This window comes from Acipenser ruthenus, chromosome 51 (assembly GCF_902713425.1).
Source record: "Acipenser ruthenus chromosome 51, fAciRut3.2 maternal haplotype, whole genome shotgun sequence".
In the NCBI taxonomy this organism is placed as follows: Eukaryota; Metazoa; Chordata; class Actinopteri; order Acipenseriformes; family Acipenseridae; genus Acipenser; species Acipenser ruthenus.
The window spans coordinates 1070686-1083516 of record NC_081239.1 but is presented as its reverse complement, the minus strand read 5'-3'; the positions used below and the strand labels follow the sequence as shown (position 1 = coordinate 1083516).

At 42.6% G+C, this 12831-nt stretch overlaps 1 protein-coding gene across 17 annotated transcripts in view; it reads right to left on the bottom strand.

Annotated features, from left to right (window-relative positions):
- LOC117398528 (neurexin-2-like) overlaps positions 1-12831 on the bottom strand; it is a 420078-nt gene that overhangs the window by 217631 nt on the left and 189616 nt on the right. For 13 of the 17 annotated variants that reach the window (XM_059015985.1, XM_059015996.1, XM_059015998.1 and 10 more), the window contains 4 exons: positions 11680-12118; positions 8623-9006; positions 6943-7146; positions 3790-3816 (listed from right to left, as the gene is read on the bottom strand). In XM_059015985.1, coding sequence (XP_058871968.1) covers positions 3790-3816; positions 6943-7146; positions 8623-9006; positions 11680-12118 — 1054 coding nt within the window. The remainder of the gene's footprint in view (positions 1-3789; positions 3817-6942; positions 7147-8622; positions 9007-11679; positions 12119-12831) is intronic. The other 4 variants (XM_059015988.1, XM_059015991.1, XM_059015994.1 and 1 more) reach the window with 1 other exon arrangement.

The window sequence follows — 12831 nt, the reverse complement described above, 5'->3', positions numbered from 1 at the left end:
CTGTAATCCAAAACGTTTTGTTTTTTGCTAAGTCTCTGGGAGCTGCTCTTCAGTTCTATCTCCCTGTCGTGGATACATGCAACACAGATCAAGTGTCTTTAGAGAAGTTTAGTGATCTGTCCCTGTGCCCAGTTTTGCAGGCAATGCAATTCCAGTTCACTCCTGTAGGTGGTGCTGACTAACATAAAATTCTAACCTACATCACATCTATGGTAGGGAAGTAGATCTTAAGTACAGTGCCTGAACTTGTAGTCAAATCACCTTAAAAAAAAAACATTCGAGTAATTGCAAACATCATACAAATCACAGACGAATGTATTAAAGCTACTTCTTGTTCAGTCATGGTATGTTGGGTATAGCCCTGTCAACTCCTATTACAACCACACGCGTTGTTTCTTCAAAAAGTAGGACTTATTAAGTACTTATTACCAAACCAGCTATGCCTGCCTGCAATAATAACTGGCAAATCTCTCGGCCTGTCTCTTTTAGTTTCCCTGTTTCTGTGTAGTGTGTCATGCTGGGAGAGAGACAGCACATGTTTTAAACAGGTGCCCTCAGTTACTTTCAGTTCACATACGGTTATCTATCAGAGTGGCACTGACCAGCATGTTTGCCATATGCCCAGGTCAGCTTATTAACATTTGACCTTTTTAAAATAAAAATTACCTTAAAAAGTATTGCCATGGATTTGAAGGGTAATTCAAATGACCCGCGTTTTTTTTTTGCCTTTTAAATACCCGTAAAGGAAACATGATGTTTATAGGTGAGGCTTTGGAAATTATTACCCTGTCTTGTTTTCAAACAGAGCTGCCCCATGTTTGTTTACGAGCCCGTTCTCTTTTTCCAGGAACAGACTCTTCTGTTTTACACGCCGCTCAAGGGAGATGCATGATTGAACCTCACTTACCTCTCTGGGTGTGCTGGTGAGTGCTGTGCGACACAGGGGAAACAGAGGCGATTGTGCAGTGTGGATAGGGCTGAAGGGTCAAGGCTGCCACCCTTTGGGCCAATACAGTACTGCAACTGCCTTCGTTAACAGCAGTCGTGCACTATTTTCATGGCCATTCCTAGCATGTAGTGTTGGCATAGCAACGCCATGGTTTCAGTAAGTGATATAAAACACATCGATTAGATTTGACTGTGGGATAGGACATGCTGCTTTGAAATAAAAATATTTTACTAACGGTAAAGCTTACAAATAAAACATAATTATGGGGTAATTAATTGCCTTTTTTTGTTTGTGCTTGCGCTGTAGAATTAAAAAAAAAACGGATTGAAAATATACATTGCGTGGTATTAGATTGTATGACCAGTTTTCTATAGGTTATATAAGTGACAGTTATTTAATTTGTGTACAAAAGTGTTTAAAAATCTACGTTTCTTTTTTCTTCACTTTGTCACCTCCCTCGTATAGCAGCCCTGATAATTAGTATCTTCCAAACTCCTTAAAACACAATACACCTTCACGAAGAGGTAGTGACGGTTTGAGGCACACACAGCCCATGCAATTGCTCCTGTCGTGGCTCAGTCACTATTAAAAAAAATAACTTGTATTCACCTCATGTCTGCACCAAAATGAATGACGTATTAACCATTTTACCGTTCTTTTTTTTATCAATACGTCACAGGCCATAAACAGAAAAAAACACCATGTGTTCGTTATAGGCGTTTAAAGACGTGCGCAAGTTTATGTCACTATGTACTGCATAATCATGTCACCCACGATTTAAGTTAAAAACGGTAAGACATTTAAAAAGGAACTAATTTCGACACACTGAAAACAAAACTTCCGTACCGTCAGTGCTGAAAACGTGAGGGGAATACGTGTGTAGGTGTCTCACACGCGTCGGCCTGCGTGTTTGAATAAACCGGGTAACAAATTCAAATAAATGCGTTTCCAGCCAATGTATCCTCCTCGCTATCTACAAGGGAAATTTGCTGGACCTGTATCCTAGCCTCTGTATTGTTGACTCGAGTCTGCTTTTGACTGTGCCTGTCACAGTAGCGTCAGGGGAGAAACTTTTCTTGCCTGAACATGAAATGAATTATTCAACTGTAATTTCTCTCTGTGTTGATAAGCTCCCCTTCTGCAGTATACAGTACAGAGGTCTGGCTTCAGATGCTGCTGGTGTTGGACACTGACATGTTAGTGAGACAAGGGAGACCTCTTGTGGACAGTTGCGGTATTGCGCTTGCACTGTTGGGTTGCACTACATTCATTCGTTTTTGCCTGATCTTATATACCGGTGGTATTTCTGTCATTCTTTTTAATTTGACATTATGTTAACGCTACCCTAGTAGGATCATCTATTTCATGGGCACTTATAAAATAGACTCGGTTGTTTCATGTCGAAACAATAATAATAATAATAATAATAATAATAATAATAATAATAATAATAATAATAATAAACAAAAAAACTAAAACAATAACATACATAATACTCATAAATGATCATAACCATAACAATAATAACAAAACATTATTGAGATACAAAAGCTGCTGAAAAGAGAAATCTAAACTCCCTCGGACTCAAAAACGACAATACTGCATGTACAGTAGGTAAGGGAGACCCCTTGTGGCGGATCCCTGTATATCCCTCAGATATTCAAACATGTGGGAACAGGAGAAACCCTGGTGGAAGTTATGTGCATATTCTTCCAACATTTAAACTGTACTTACAGTAGGTAAGGGAGACATCTTGTGGTCAAATAGGGGTAATGCAGGCAAAAGATGTTCAGTCCCAGCACAAGCTCAAAGCCAGGTAAAGGCTGATTTACAGAAAAAAACTGAGAGCCCAGAACCACTCAGAATGACTGTAAATGCCACACAACAGCAATGAAAATGACTTTAGATGCTAGTTACTCTGAGCGATCATTGGCAGTACTTTATATTAGAATTGCACCACAGGCTTAAAACTAAGTAAGAACGCACAGCTGTGATTGTAATAGGAGTTAACCCCCTCACTAGCCATAGACACTGCTACTCTGAGCTTTAATACCTGCTAATGAAACCTTAGTTCTATTCCATCTATTTAAAAGGACTGGGCTGGTCTGCATGTTTGTCTTCAGATACAAATGCCCTTAAATGGGCATATACAATCTATTTGGACAAGCCTAGTTACAGTAGCCTTAATAATTTACTGAATTGATTTACTATAGCATAGTTAATGTTCTTAATAGATTTAATGTAGACACAGAAAATAATTGATACCTACCTTTAGATCTGTATAGATGTACAAACTATCCAAACTCATAATTTTAAAAATATGAATGCATCACATCATATTGTTAAACATCTCAGAGTACTAGCTGGCTTGCCTAAAATTATTAAATAAAATTGGTGCTTTGATGGACTGCTGCATGCCATCGTCTGTATTAATCTCATTCTTTAGTAAATTATACATATCGTATAGGGGGCTGATATCTACCCCACTAGTGGGCTTGTCAGCTGAAAATCAGCCTGTATGTCACACAGCACTCTATGCTGTACTTGCTATAACAGTTAAATAAGAATAATTAAAAAGTATAGCTAATCTTGGTTAGCTATCCAAGGAGAGGCAGATAAGCAGAAAAAATACAGGAAAGCCAGACAAAAGGAGAAAAGAGAGGGGGAGGAAGAGAAGGGGAGGGTGAAGGGGAGGAGAGGGAGAAGGGTATGAAAGGGAGGAGGGAGAGGGAGAACGAGACGAAGGGAGACAGCTTATGCAACAACAGAGGGAGAAAGAAACAGGATCATCATCACACAATATAGAAATATTAATAAAAAAAATCATAGCCACCACTTACTGAGGTTACAGTCTATCCTGATACAGTCTGGCGGGAGAGAGAGCGAGATGGTGAGATAACAACGAAAAAAAGAAATAAACGAAAAAGAAAAAAAAGAGATATTTTACATCCTTCAAGGTACATTCTGCCGACAACCAATCATATCACAGCCCACCTTCCGGGGACAAAACACGAGCCACAGTCGCCCTTTCACCTTTCACCTTTCACCTCTAGGTTATACAGCGCACAAGAAATACAAACCCTTTATGATTCTCTCTATATGAACAGGAACATCAGAGCTACATGCATTTGCAAAATGTAAAACAGGCCTCCAGTGACAATTCTGTACAAAGGGTTTGTATTTTTAATATTTTGTGCACTCTAACAATGGTAAACAATACAACTCTTTGGAAAAGGGCAACCTGCAAACCCCAGCCACACCTCTGGCATCGATGGAATCCCTACATCGCCACCTAGTGAGAAAACCAGGCATTGGTCCTCCGCTGTTGTTTATTTTTTACTTTAAGAAAACAATGACAATTGAGTCAATTTTCCTAGCCTCCCCCAAAATGGGAGTTACCACTTTGCTTTGTACTTCTTTCCTCATATCTGGGGACAAAACCACTTCATTTAGAGGGGTGGTCCCTTCAGGTAAGGTTCGAGGTGCAAAGCGTTGTGAAGGGAGCATGGTGTTATCTGTTCTAGACTTCTACACCTAATTCCTTTTGGTTATTTAAACTGTCAGTTTCAAAATGCAGGACATAGTTTCTGTACACTAATTCCCAAAGATGTCCCAGAATGTGTGCTGCTAGGGAATCTGATTTCAAGTAGAGAAGGCTGTTTGATTAGAGACAGTGGCTTCAATTCACAGCCAACAGATCTGGTAGAACAGAAATCCCAGGAGAGACACTGGAGCCCAAGCATTTGAGTTCAGTGGCATGATTAAAACTTTCTGGCAGACACAGTGAGATCTTTCAACATGGGCTGCATTAAGAAGGTAGTGCCTTTTGGTTTCCATGTGGCTGGGTTTTGTCTCGTACTGTCAACCGCTACAGAAAAGTGGACACAAACAGCCATGAACCGGACACACACTAACTGGACACTCAAAGAAAGGGGGCCTGTTTCTTTTGGGATGGGGTGTATATTTAGGGTAAAGTTGGGTGTTGGTTCTGAAAACACTGAACCCATATGCAACACGGGTAAATGGGCGACAATCTTTCACAAACAATGTGTTCTCATTTCTCCTTACGAGATTAAATGACTGGGAGTTATTCCGCTTGATAGACGCATGTCTTTTCATATCTGTAATTGGATAGTAGAGACTTGGGATTGACAGCCTGCCTTAGTGGTGTGTCCTACAGACTCTACCTGACGACTAGCTAGATTAGAAGGTAGATGAGGTTAGGGTTTTGGATAACAGTAAGGGGCAGGTTTTGGGCTCAGGATATGGGTTGGGGTTGGATGATTTGGGAACAGGGACTAGAAAAGAGTTTGTTCTTTCGTTTAGGAATGTAGGTGTTTATCCCAAAAGCAACTTGGCTAAAATTGATGCATGACAAAACATGCATTGGACCTGGCGCTTAACGTATTGGGAGAGTAAGGATTACTCTGATTTTAGGATTAAAGACTACCGCAATAGATTTTGGATTAGCGATTGGATCAGGCCTGTGAGTCAGGGTTTTAGATCTTAATCTGACGCAGATACTGAATCTCTAAACTTGTAATCTAAACTACGATGCATTTGCAGATGGTTTCACGTGATGTTACCTACATTAGTCCATGATCTGGAAATCCACAAAAAGGGCAGCAGTGTGGAGTAGTGGTTAGGGCTCTGGACTCTTGACCGGAGGGTCGTGGGTTCAATCCCAGGTGGGGGGACACTGCTGCTGTACCCTTGAGCAAGGTACTTTACCTAGATTGCTCCAGTAACAACCCAACTGTATAAATGGGTAATTGTATGTAAAAATTATGTGAGATCTTGTAACAATTGTAAGTCGCCCTGGATAAGGGCGTCTGCTAAGAAATAAATTAACATTTCACATTATTTGCTGTATAATAACTAGAGAAAATGTCAAGTTCAAATGTAACGAAGCAATTTGACTGTGAATTTTTTTTCCATACAGTCCTAGTCATGAGCACTGATCTTGAGTTTCCGAATTATAGGTAGGCTTTTAGGGTTTAGGATTCAGGATCAAAGGTATTTTTTTTATTATTAATTAGTTGTTTAGCAGACGCTTTTATCCAAAACGACTTACAGAGACTAGGGGGTGAACTATGCTTCATAAACAGCTGCTGCTGCTGCTGCAGAGTCACTTCCAATAGGAGCTCGTTTGTTTTACATCTCACCTGAAGGACAGCATGGGTAGGGTAGGTTTTAAAGTGAGTGAAACTGATCGCCTAGGAGTAGCAAGTTAATGTGTGTCGGTTTGCGTGGCTATTTGCTCCCGGGCCGCAGACACAGGCCATTGAAGGGATGAAAAGTTGTATCTTCTGTGCTGGGTGAGTGAGTGGAGAATGAATCAGAAAGAGAGAGGGAGAGTAAGAGAGAGAGGGGTGAGGATGATGGCTGATACTGGAGGTAGCACCCTGGATTTTTCGGATTCAGTCTTTGCGACGCTCTCCCGTCAAAGGATGGAACACAAAGTGACAGTTGCCCTGTGACTCTACCTGTACACTAACATCAAACGAGGTGCCTGCTTTTGAAATCCCTAAATTGAGAGCTAATATGGGGCAACATGCCTTTGTGTATCAAGCATCTCATCTTGAACAGAAAAACAGTTCCTATACCTTTTTAAATCACTCATACATATTCATTTTAAATCTGACCTGGGTTGCAAATCCTGTAAATACTGACTTTGACCAGGATACAGTAAATTGGAGTTGTTCATTTTCTATGCTTTTATTTCACATTACTACTCTTATGATTGTTTTAACTGTCGTGTTTGAATGATCTCTGTTTGCCATTGATTTTTTAAAAATAACTTCTTGGTGCCTTCTCTTGTCAGGACACCTTTGTAAATGAGGCTTTTATCCCATGGGTTCTACCCTAGTTAAATAAAATGTAATAAGCAAGGCATCTGTCACTTTATCTCCAGGAGAGATCGCACCCCAGTAGTTCAGGTTCATTGGACCAGGGGTTAGTGTTATTGACCCCGGGCTCGGGGTGGACGCTACCTAGGTTGACGGTCAGCTTGACCCTCCCACCGTCCAGCTCCAGGCGAAGGGTGTCAGCCGATTCCTTGGAAGTGGTAGCCATGAGCAGCCCATAGGCTCTCTGGGACATGAAGCGCAGGGAGACGTCCTCTGCTTCTGTGTGCATCACCAGTGGCATCATGATTTTGAGATACATGCTCCCATCATAACTCAGCACTGTAGCTTCTATAGAGGAGAGAGAGGAGAATGCATTAGCAAGATGTACTGTATCGTTATTATTATTATTATTATTATTATTTTTTTTTTTTTTTTGGCAGGCGCCAAATCCAAGGCGACTTATAGGTGTTACAGGGCAGTACAGATTCATACTTAAATACAGTATAGTTTATAGTAAGTGCAAATAATACTACTAGAATACAATATGAACTAGGATGCAACAAGTTACAGCAAGTTACATCTACAGTGACATATTAGCAGTGCAATAGTGCAAGGGTAGTGCATTAGCTCAGGATTTAGAAGTTAGTTTACAACTGCTTGGCATTCACTGAACACTTCAAGGAATGTATAACTCCAATACTGAATGTGTATCTGTTTCATGGCCTGTTGTATATGTGCTCTGGATGACATCTGGTGTAGTTTCTGCTCAGGTTATCATAGTGAACCCTTTGCAATGTCATGCAGCATTGAACTTCACCCAAACACTCGCTAGGTGGCAGCAAAGGAACACAAAACAAACTCCTTGTCTGCACCACACAGCATTGTTTCCCACAGCATTGTTTCCTATAGCAGGTAAAGCATGGTCTCTCTCTCTCTCTCTCTCTCTCTCTCTCTCTCTCTCTCTCTCTCTCTCTCTCTCAGCCTCCTTCCCAGTTTCTCATCTCTTTCTCAGTTCTTTCCCAGGTAGCTGATCCCAGTGGTCATAGATAAAGTCGTTCCAGCCCTCCTCCTTGACTCCCTCTCCCCTCACTCCTCTCCCAGTCCCTCCCATCTCCCCTCCCCCCACTCAGTCATTCTCCCCCTCCCTTTTCCTCTCTCCCTGTCCCTTCTCCCAGTCCCTCCCTTCTCCCTTCTCCCCTCTCCCCTCCCCCTCCCCCAGTCCCTCCATTCTCCCCTCTCCCTTCTCTCTCCCTCCCCTCCTCTCTCCCCTCTCTCCTCTCCATCCTCTCCCTTCTCCCCTCTGCCACCCCCCTCCCCTCTCTCTCCCTCTCCTCTCCATTCTCTCCCTCCCCTCTCTCATTCTCCTCCCCTCTCCCCAAGCCCCCCTCCTCTCCCACTCCTCCTCCTCCTCTCCATTCTCTCCCCCTCTCCCTCTCCCCTCACCCCTCTCCCAGCCTCTCACCCCTCTCCCAGTCCCTCCCATCTCCCCTCCCCTCACCCAGTCATTCTCCCCACTCCCTTCTCCTCTCTCCCTCTCCCTGTCCCTTTTCCCAGTCCCTCCCTTCTCCCCTCTCCTCCCCTCACCCAGTCCCACCCTTCTCCCCTCCCCCTTCTCTCTCCCTCCCCTCTCCCCTCTCTTCCTGCTCCTCCCCTCTCCCCTCTCCATTCTCTATTCCCCTTCTCCCCTCCCCCTCCCCCTCCCCTCCCTCTCCCTCTTCTCCCCTCCATCCCAGCCCCCCTCCCCTCTCCCTTCTCTCCCTCCCCTTTCCCCTCCCCCCCTTCTCCCCTCTCTCTGAGCCCCCCTCCTCTCCCCTCTCCCCTCACCTCTCTCGCAGTTCTTCCCCAGGTAGCCGGTCCCCACACAGTCACAGATGTAGCGGTTCCATCCCTCCCTGCAGTGGCCCGTGTTGTGGCAGGGGTTGGCTCCGCACTGCTTGTGCATCTCGCGAGAGCAGAAGCTGCTGACCCCGCGCACGCTCTGCACCTCAGCCAGGCCGCGCACGTCCCGGCTCTTCCCGTCGATGAAGAGGTCCCGCACACAGCCCACGTAGCCATAGTTCAGGAAGGCAGTCCACACCTCTGGGGGCAGGATGAGCTCCGCTCGGCTCTCTGGGAGACCCCCCAGGTACATCTCACTGTCCAGGTCGAGGATCTCACTGTCCCCCCCCGCCAGGAATGGGGTGCTACGGCTGTTCACCGAAATGGAGCCTGGCAAAGAGAGAGGAAGCAGAACCATGGAGAGTACAGTGCAGCCCATTTCATAACTCCTCTGCAAACGCCATTATTATTAGAGATGCGCCAGTTACTTGAGTCTCAGTTAAACATGCATTGATCTAGTACACTGCTGTGTTGCCCTCTTTCAAACCATATACTGTAAAACAAGAAAATGTTTGCTAATTACGCGTTTATTAAAAATCAGCAAAATTAATGTGCCGTGAAATATATTATTCATATATGTGCCATACATTAAAAGAAAAAGAAGTGCAAACATTTACTGCAGCAAAAATCTATCTTGAAGGCCATTAGCGAAATTAAGTTTGCCGCAAAAATATTCTTTTTTACAGTATATACTTAGCTTTCCAGGCAGCTGAAGAAGGGCTTTTTGTCCAAAAAAGTCCTGAAATAATATATACATTTTTTTATCATTTAAACCTTTTGTGTACATCCCAAAAACAAAAATTCATTTCTTCAAGGGAAAGTGTGTTTGAAAACAAACATTGTGGAGGTACTTTTAGGCTTTTGATGCCATGGTAACCACACTCACTTATTTCTATTTAAATGTATTAATGTGTAATTTATTACATAGTTAACGATGTAATGATCTATTATTCCTTTCTATTTAAACCTTCAGGCATCAGAGTATTTAGTCTATGTATCCATTTATTTTCTTCTATAGTGTAAAGTATCTAATTTAGTTTCTTCTAAAACTACATATATATATATATATATATATATATATATATATATATATATATATATATATATATATATATATATATATATATATGCCTTCATGCATTGATTATTGTCGATATACACCTGTCTGAATTCATTTAGGGAATTGATTTGCAGATCAGTGGTTCTCAAACTTGGGGTACAGAGACGCCATCGAAATCGCTTCTAAAAAGGGGGCCCCCAAAGTAATAACGTTGAGAAGGATGTGTATTAAAAATGATTACATTTTTTACTGGCTAAAATGACGTTATCAATTTCGAGATAGCACTGCTATCTCGCTTATTAAAACCAACTGCCTATTGTTGAGGACAGACATCTATTCAGGTACTTAGTGAACAAGAAACATGACTGGGGCAGGTCTGTCTGAATAATGGAAGCAATGCATCCTGGACTCGTTTGTGAGGCATCGGAGTGCAGTGACTGTTCAAAGACACCCTCGGATTTGATAGTAAATGCAGCCCCACTGGGGGAGCTCTCTCCAACTGGAAGACCCTAGTGATGAGTGCGCTTGATTTATGACTTGGCTTTAATTATCTATTAAAATGCAATTAAGGCGTTCTTTAGCAACGAGCTTGCTGCGAGTCCCTGTAGAGCGCCTAGACAGTGATTAGGTACCCGCCATCTCGTTTGGATCACAGACAGTAGACTACATCCAGCATCAGATAATGGACGGCATGGTCTCTTATAAGGAGAGAGCGTTGGCATCGAGCAGGATTTGCTCTACAGGAAGGGCATTTCTTGACCTTCCTGGGGTCATTTTGCAGCTTTCAAGCGTATCGCGTGGTTGTACTGTGCATTTAACCGGGTTTACTCAGATGTCAAGGACAACATAGCCAAATGACTGAGAGATGAAAAAAGGAGAAGTGAGATTTGAGATTTTCTGACTGCTAAAATTGATGTCTCAAATGAGTGAGTCTCTCTCCAAATGTCTGTTGACCAGGATTTGCAGTTTTTTTGTATTTGTTTTACCATACCTCTCTGTGCTTTACAATGCTTCTCTATGCTTTACCACACCTCTCTGTGCTTTACAATGCTTCCCTATGCTTTACCAGACCTCTCTGTGCTTTACAATGCTTCCCTATGCTTTACCACACCTCTCTGTGCTTTACAATGCTTCCCTATGCTTTACCACACCTCTCTGTGCTTTACAATGCTTCCCTATGCTTTACCACACCTCTCTGTGCTTTACAATGCTTCTCTATGCTTTACCACACCTCTCTGTGCTTTACAATGCTTCCCTATGCTTTACCACACCTCTCTGTGCTTTACAATGCTTCCCTATGCTTTACCAGACCTCTCTGTGCTTTACAATGCTTCCCTATGCTTTACCAGACCTCTCTGCGCTTTACAATGCTTCCCTATGTTTTACCATGCATTCACTGTGCTTTACTACACTTTTGCTGTACTTTCATTGTGGGAGACTTTTATAAAGGAAATGTGGGTCTCCTTTTCAGTTCCAGTGGTTTGATTTCATATGCATTACAAATCAAAACTACAGAAGCAATGGGGTTTTCTAATACATTTGCACACGGCTGTATATATACTGGAATTTTGAAAAAATCATAGCCTCTTTTGTTACTGCTATTTTGTATCATCTTGCTATTCCAGACCCTGTCCTTCTTGCGTCCATCTCTTTGGAAAATGTTACGTGAACATATTGAATTACATACCGCTTTGCAGTTTCCCCTTATACTTAAAAACTGACAAAATGTGACATTTCAAAATCTAACATGATATATACTGCTATTATGGCTTCCTGTAGACTTCTGTGATATCATTTTGTCGTTTATATGATTACATGATGCTAAACAAAGGATTATGTTCTTACAGGTTTTTTTTTTTAATTGTGTCTCAATCCTAAAATTCTAGGATGATGCAAAACTCTTGGCCACAACTGTATACTGTAATTTTGTTATTTTTTCCTACCTTTGCGTCCGTCTCTTTGGAAGTCCACATGGCACCACTCCCCATCATTCACCTTCTTACTGCTGGCTCTCATCTTGATAGCCCCTGAGCCCATGTCCAACAGCAGGAACAGGTAGCCGTCCAGCAACTCCATTGCGAAGTAATCCGCCTTCTGCAAACGCTCGGCACGGCTTTCTTTGGGGGCCTGCAGCCTGCCGTGGCTGAACAGCAGGAGACCGCTGGGCTCCGTGGTCCTGAAATCGAAGGAGATGGAGCCCGTCTTCTTGGTGTTCCACTTGGGCAGGGCGATGTACGCTTCGGGGCTCTCGAAGGTCACGGGGTCAAGGGCCGCCACGTTCTCGCAGCGGAACACCAGATCCCCCTCGACCTTCATTTTGGGGTCCCCTTCCTTCGCGAGTCGGGACAGCTCTAGTTTAAAGTCGTTGTTCTTGTAGACCACCTAGAAAGAGAAATACACACAGTAAATACTCGCTATAAGACCACCTCGCTATTAAGTCCACTTTTTTACAGTTTTCTCCTATTGCTGGCAATGTTTAATATCGAGGCCCCCTCTGTATTCAGTATCAAATCTATTTTTCTATTTCTTTAAAGCTGATGTCTTTGCTACGATAGACAGACGGGAAGCCATCAGGATCACAAGGATTTTTATTTTCTGGTGGTGTGGGAGGGATGAGGGAATCGGTCGAATGAAATCAATTTTTAATTTGTCTGTCATCTTGCTAAAGCAGTTGCGTCAACATCCTTGGCATCAAATTAATTAGACAGAGAGAGAGAGAGAAAGAGAGAGAGGGAGAGAAGGAGGAGGGAGAGAAGGAGGAGGGAGAGAGAGAAAAATGGCAAGGTCATCTGCAAGAGGGGAGGATAGAGAACGAGAAGAGGGAGAGAAGAGAGGAAAGGGAGGAGAGGAAGTGGTGAAGAGAGAGATGAAACTGGGGAAAAAGTGAAACCTAAGAAATGGTTGTAAAACATATAAGAGTATTTTTCTTAACTCTGTGTACTACTGTTTCTGATATTAAGTCAGCATATTTGTATTGTAATGCTGTGTTATTGTGCTTAAGAATAAAGTAGGCTGTTAGTTTTAGCTTGGAACATTATTGTGCTGTGTAACGGTATACAGTTAGTGTAGCAGTAATTATAACTATATGTGGGTTT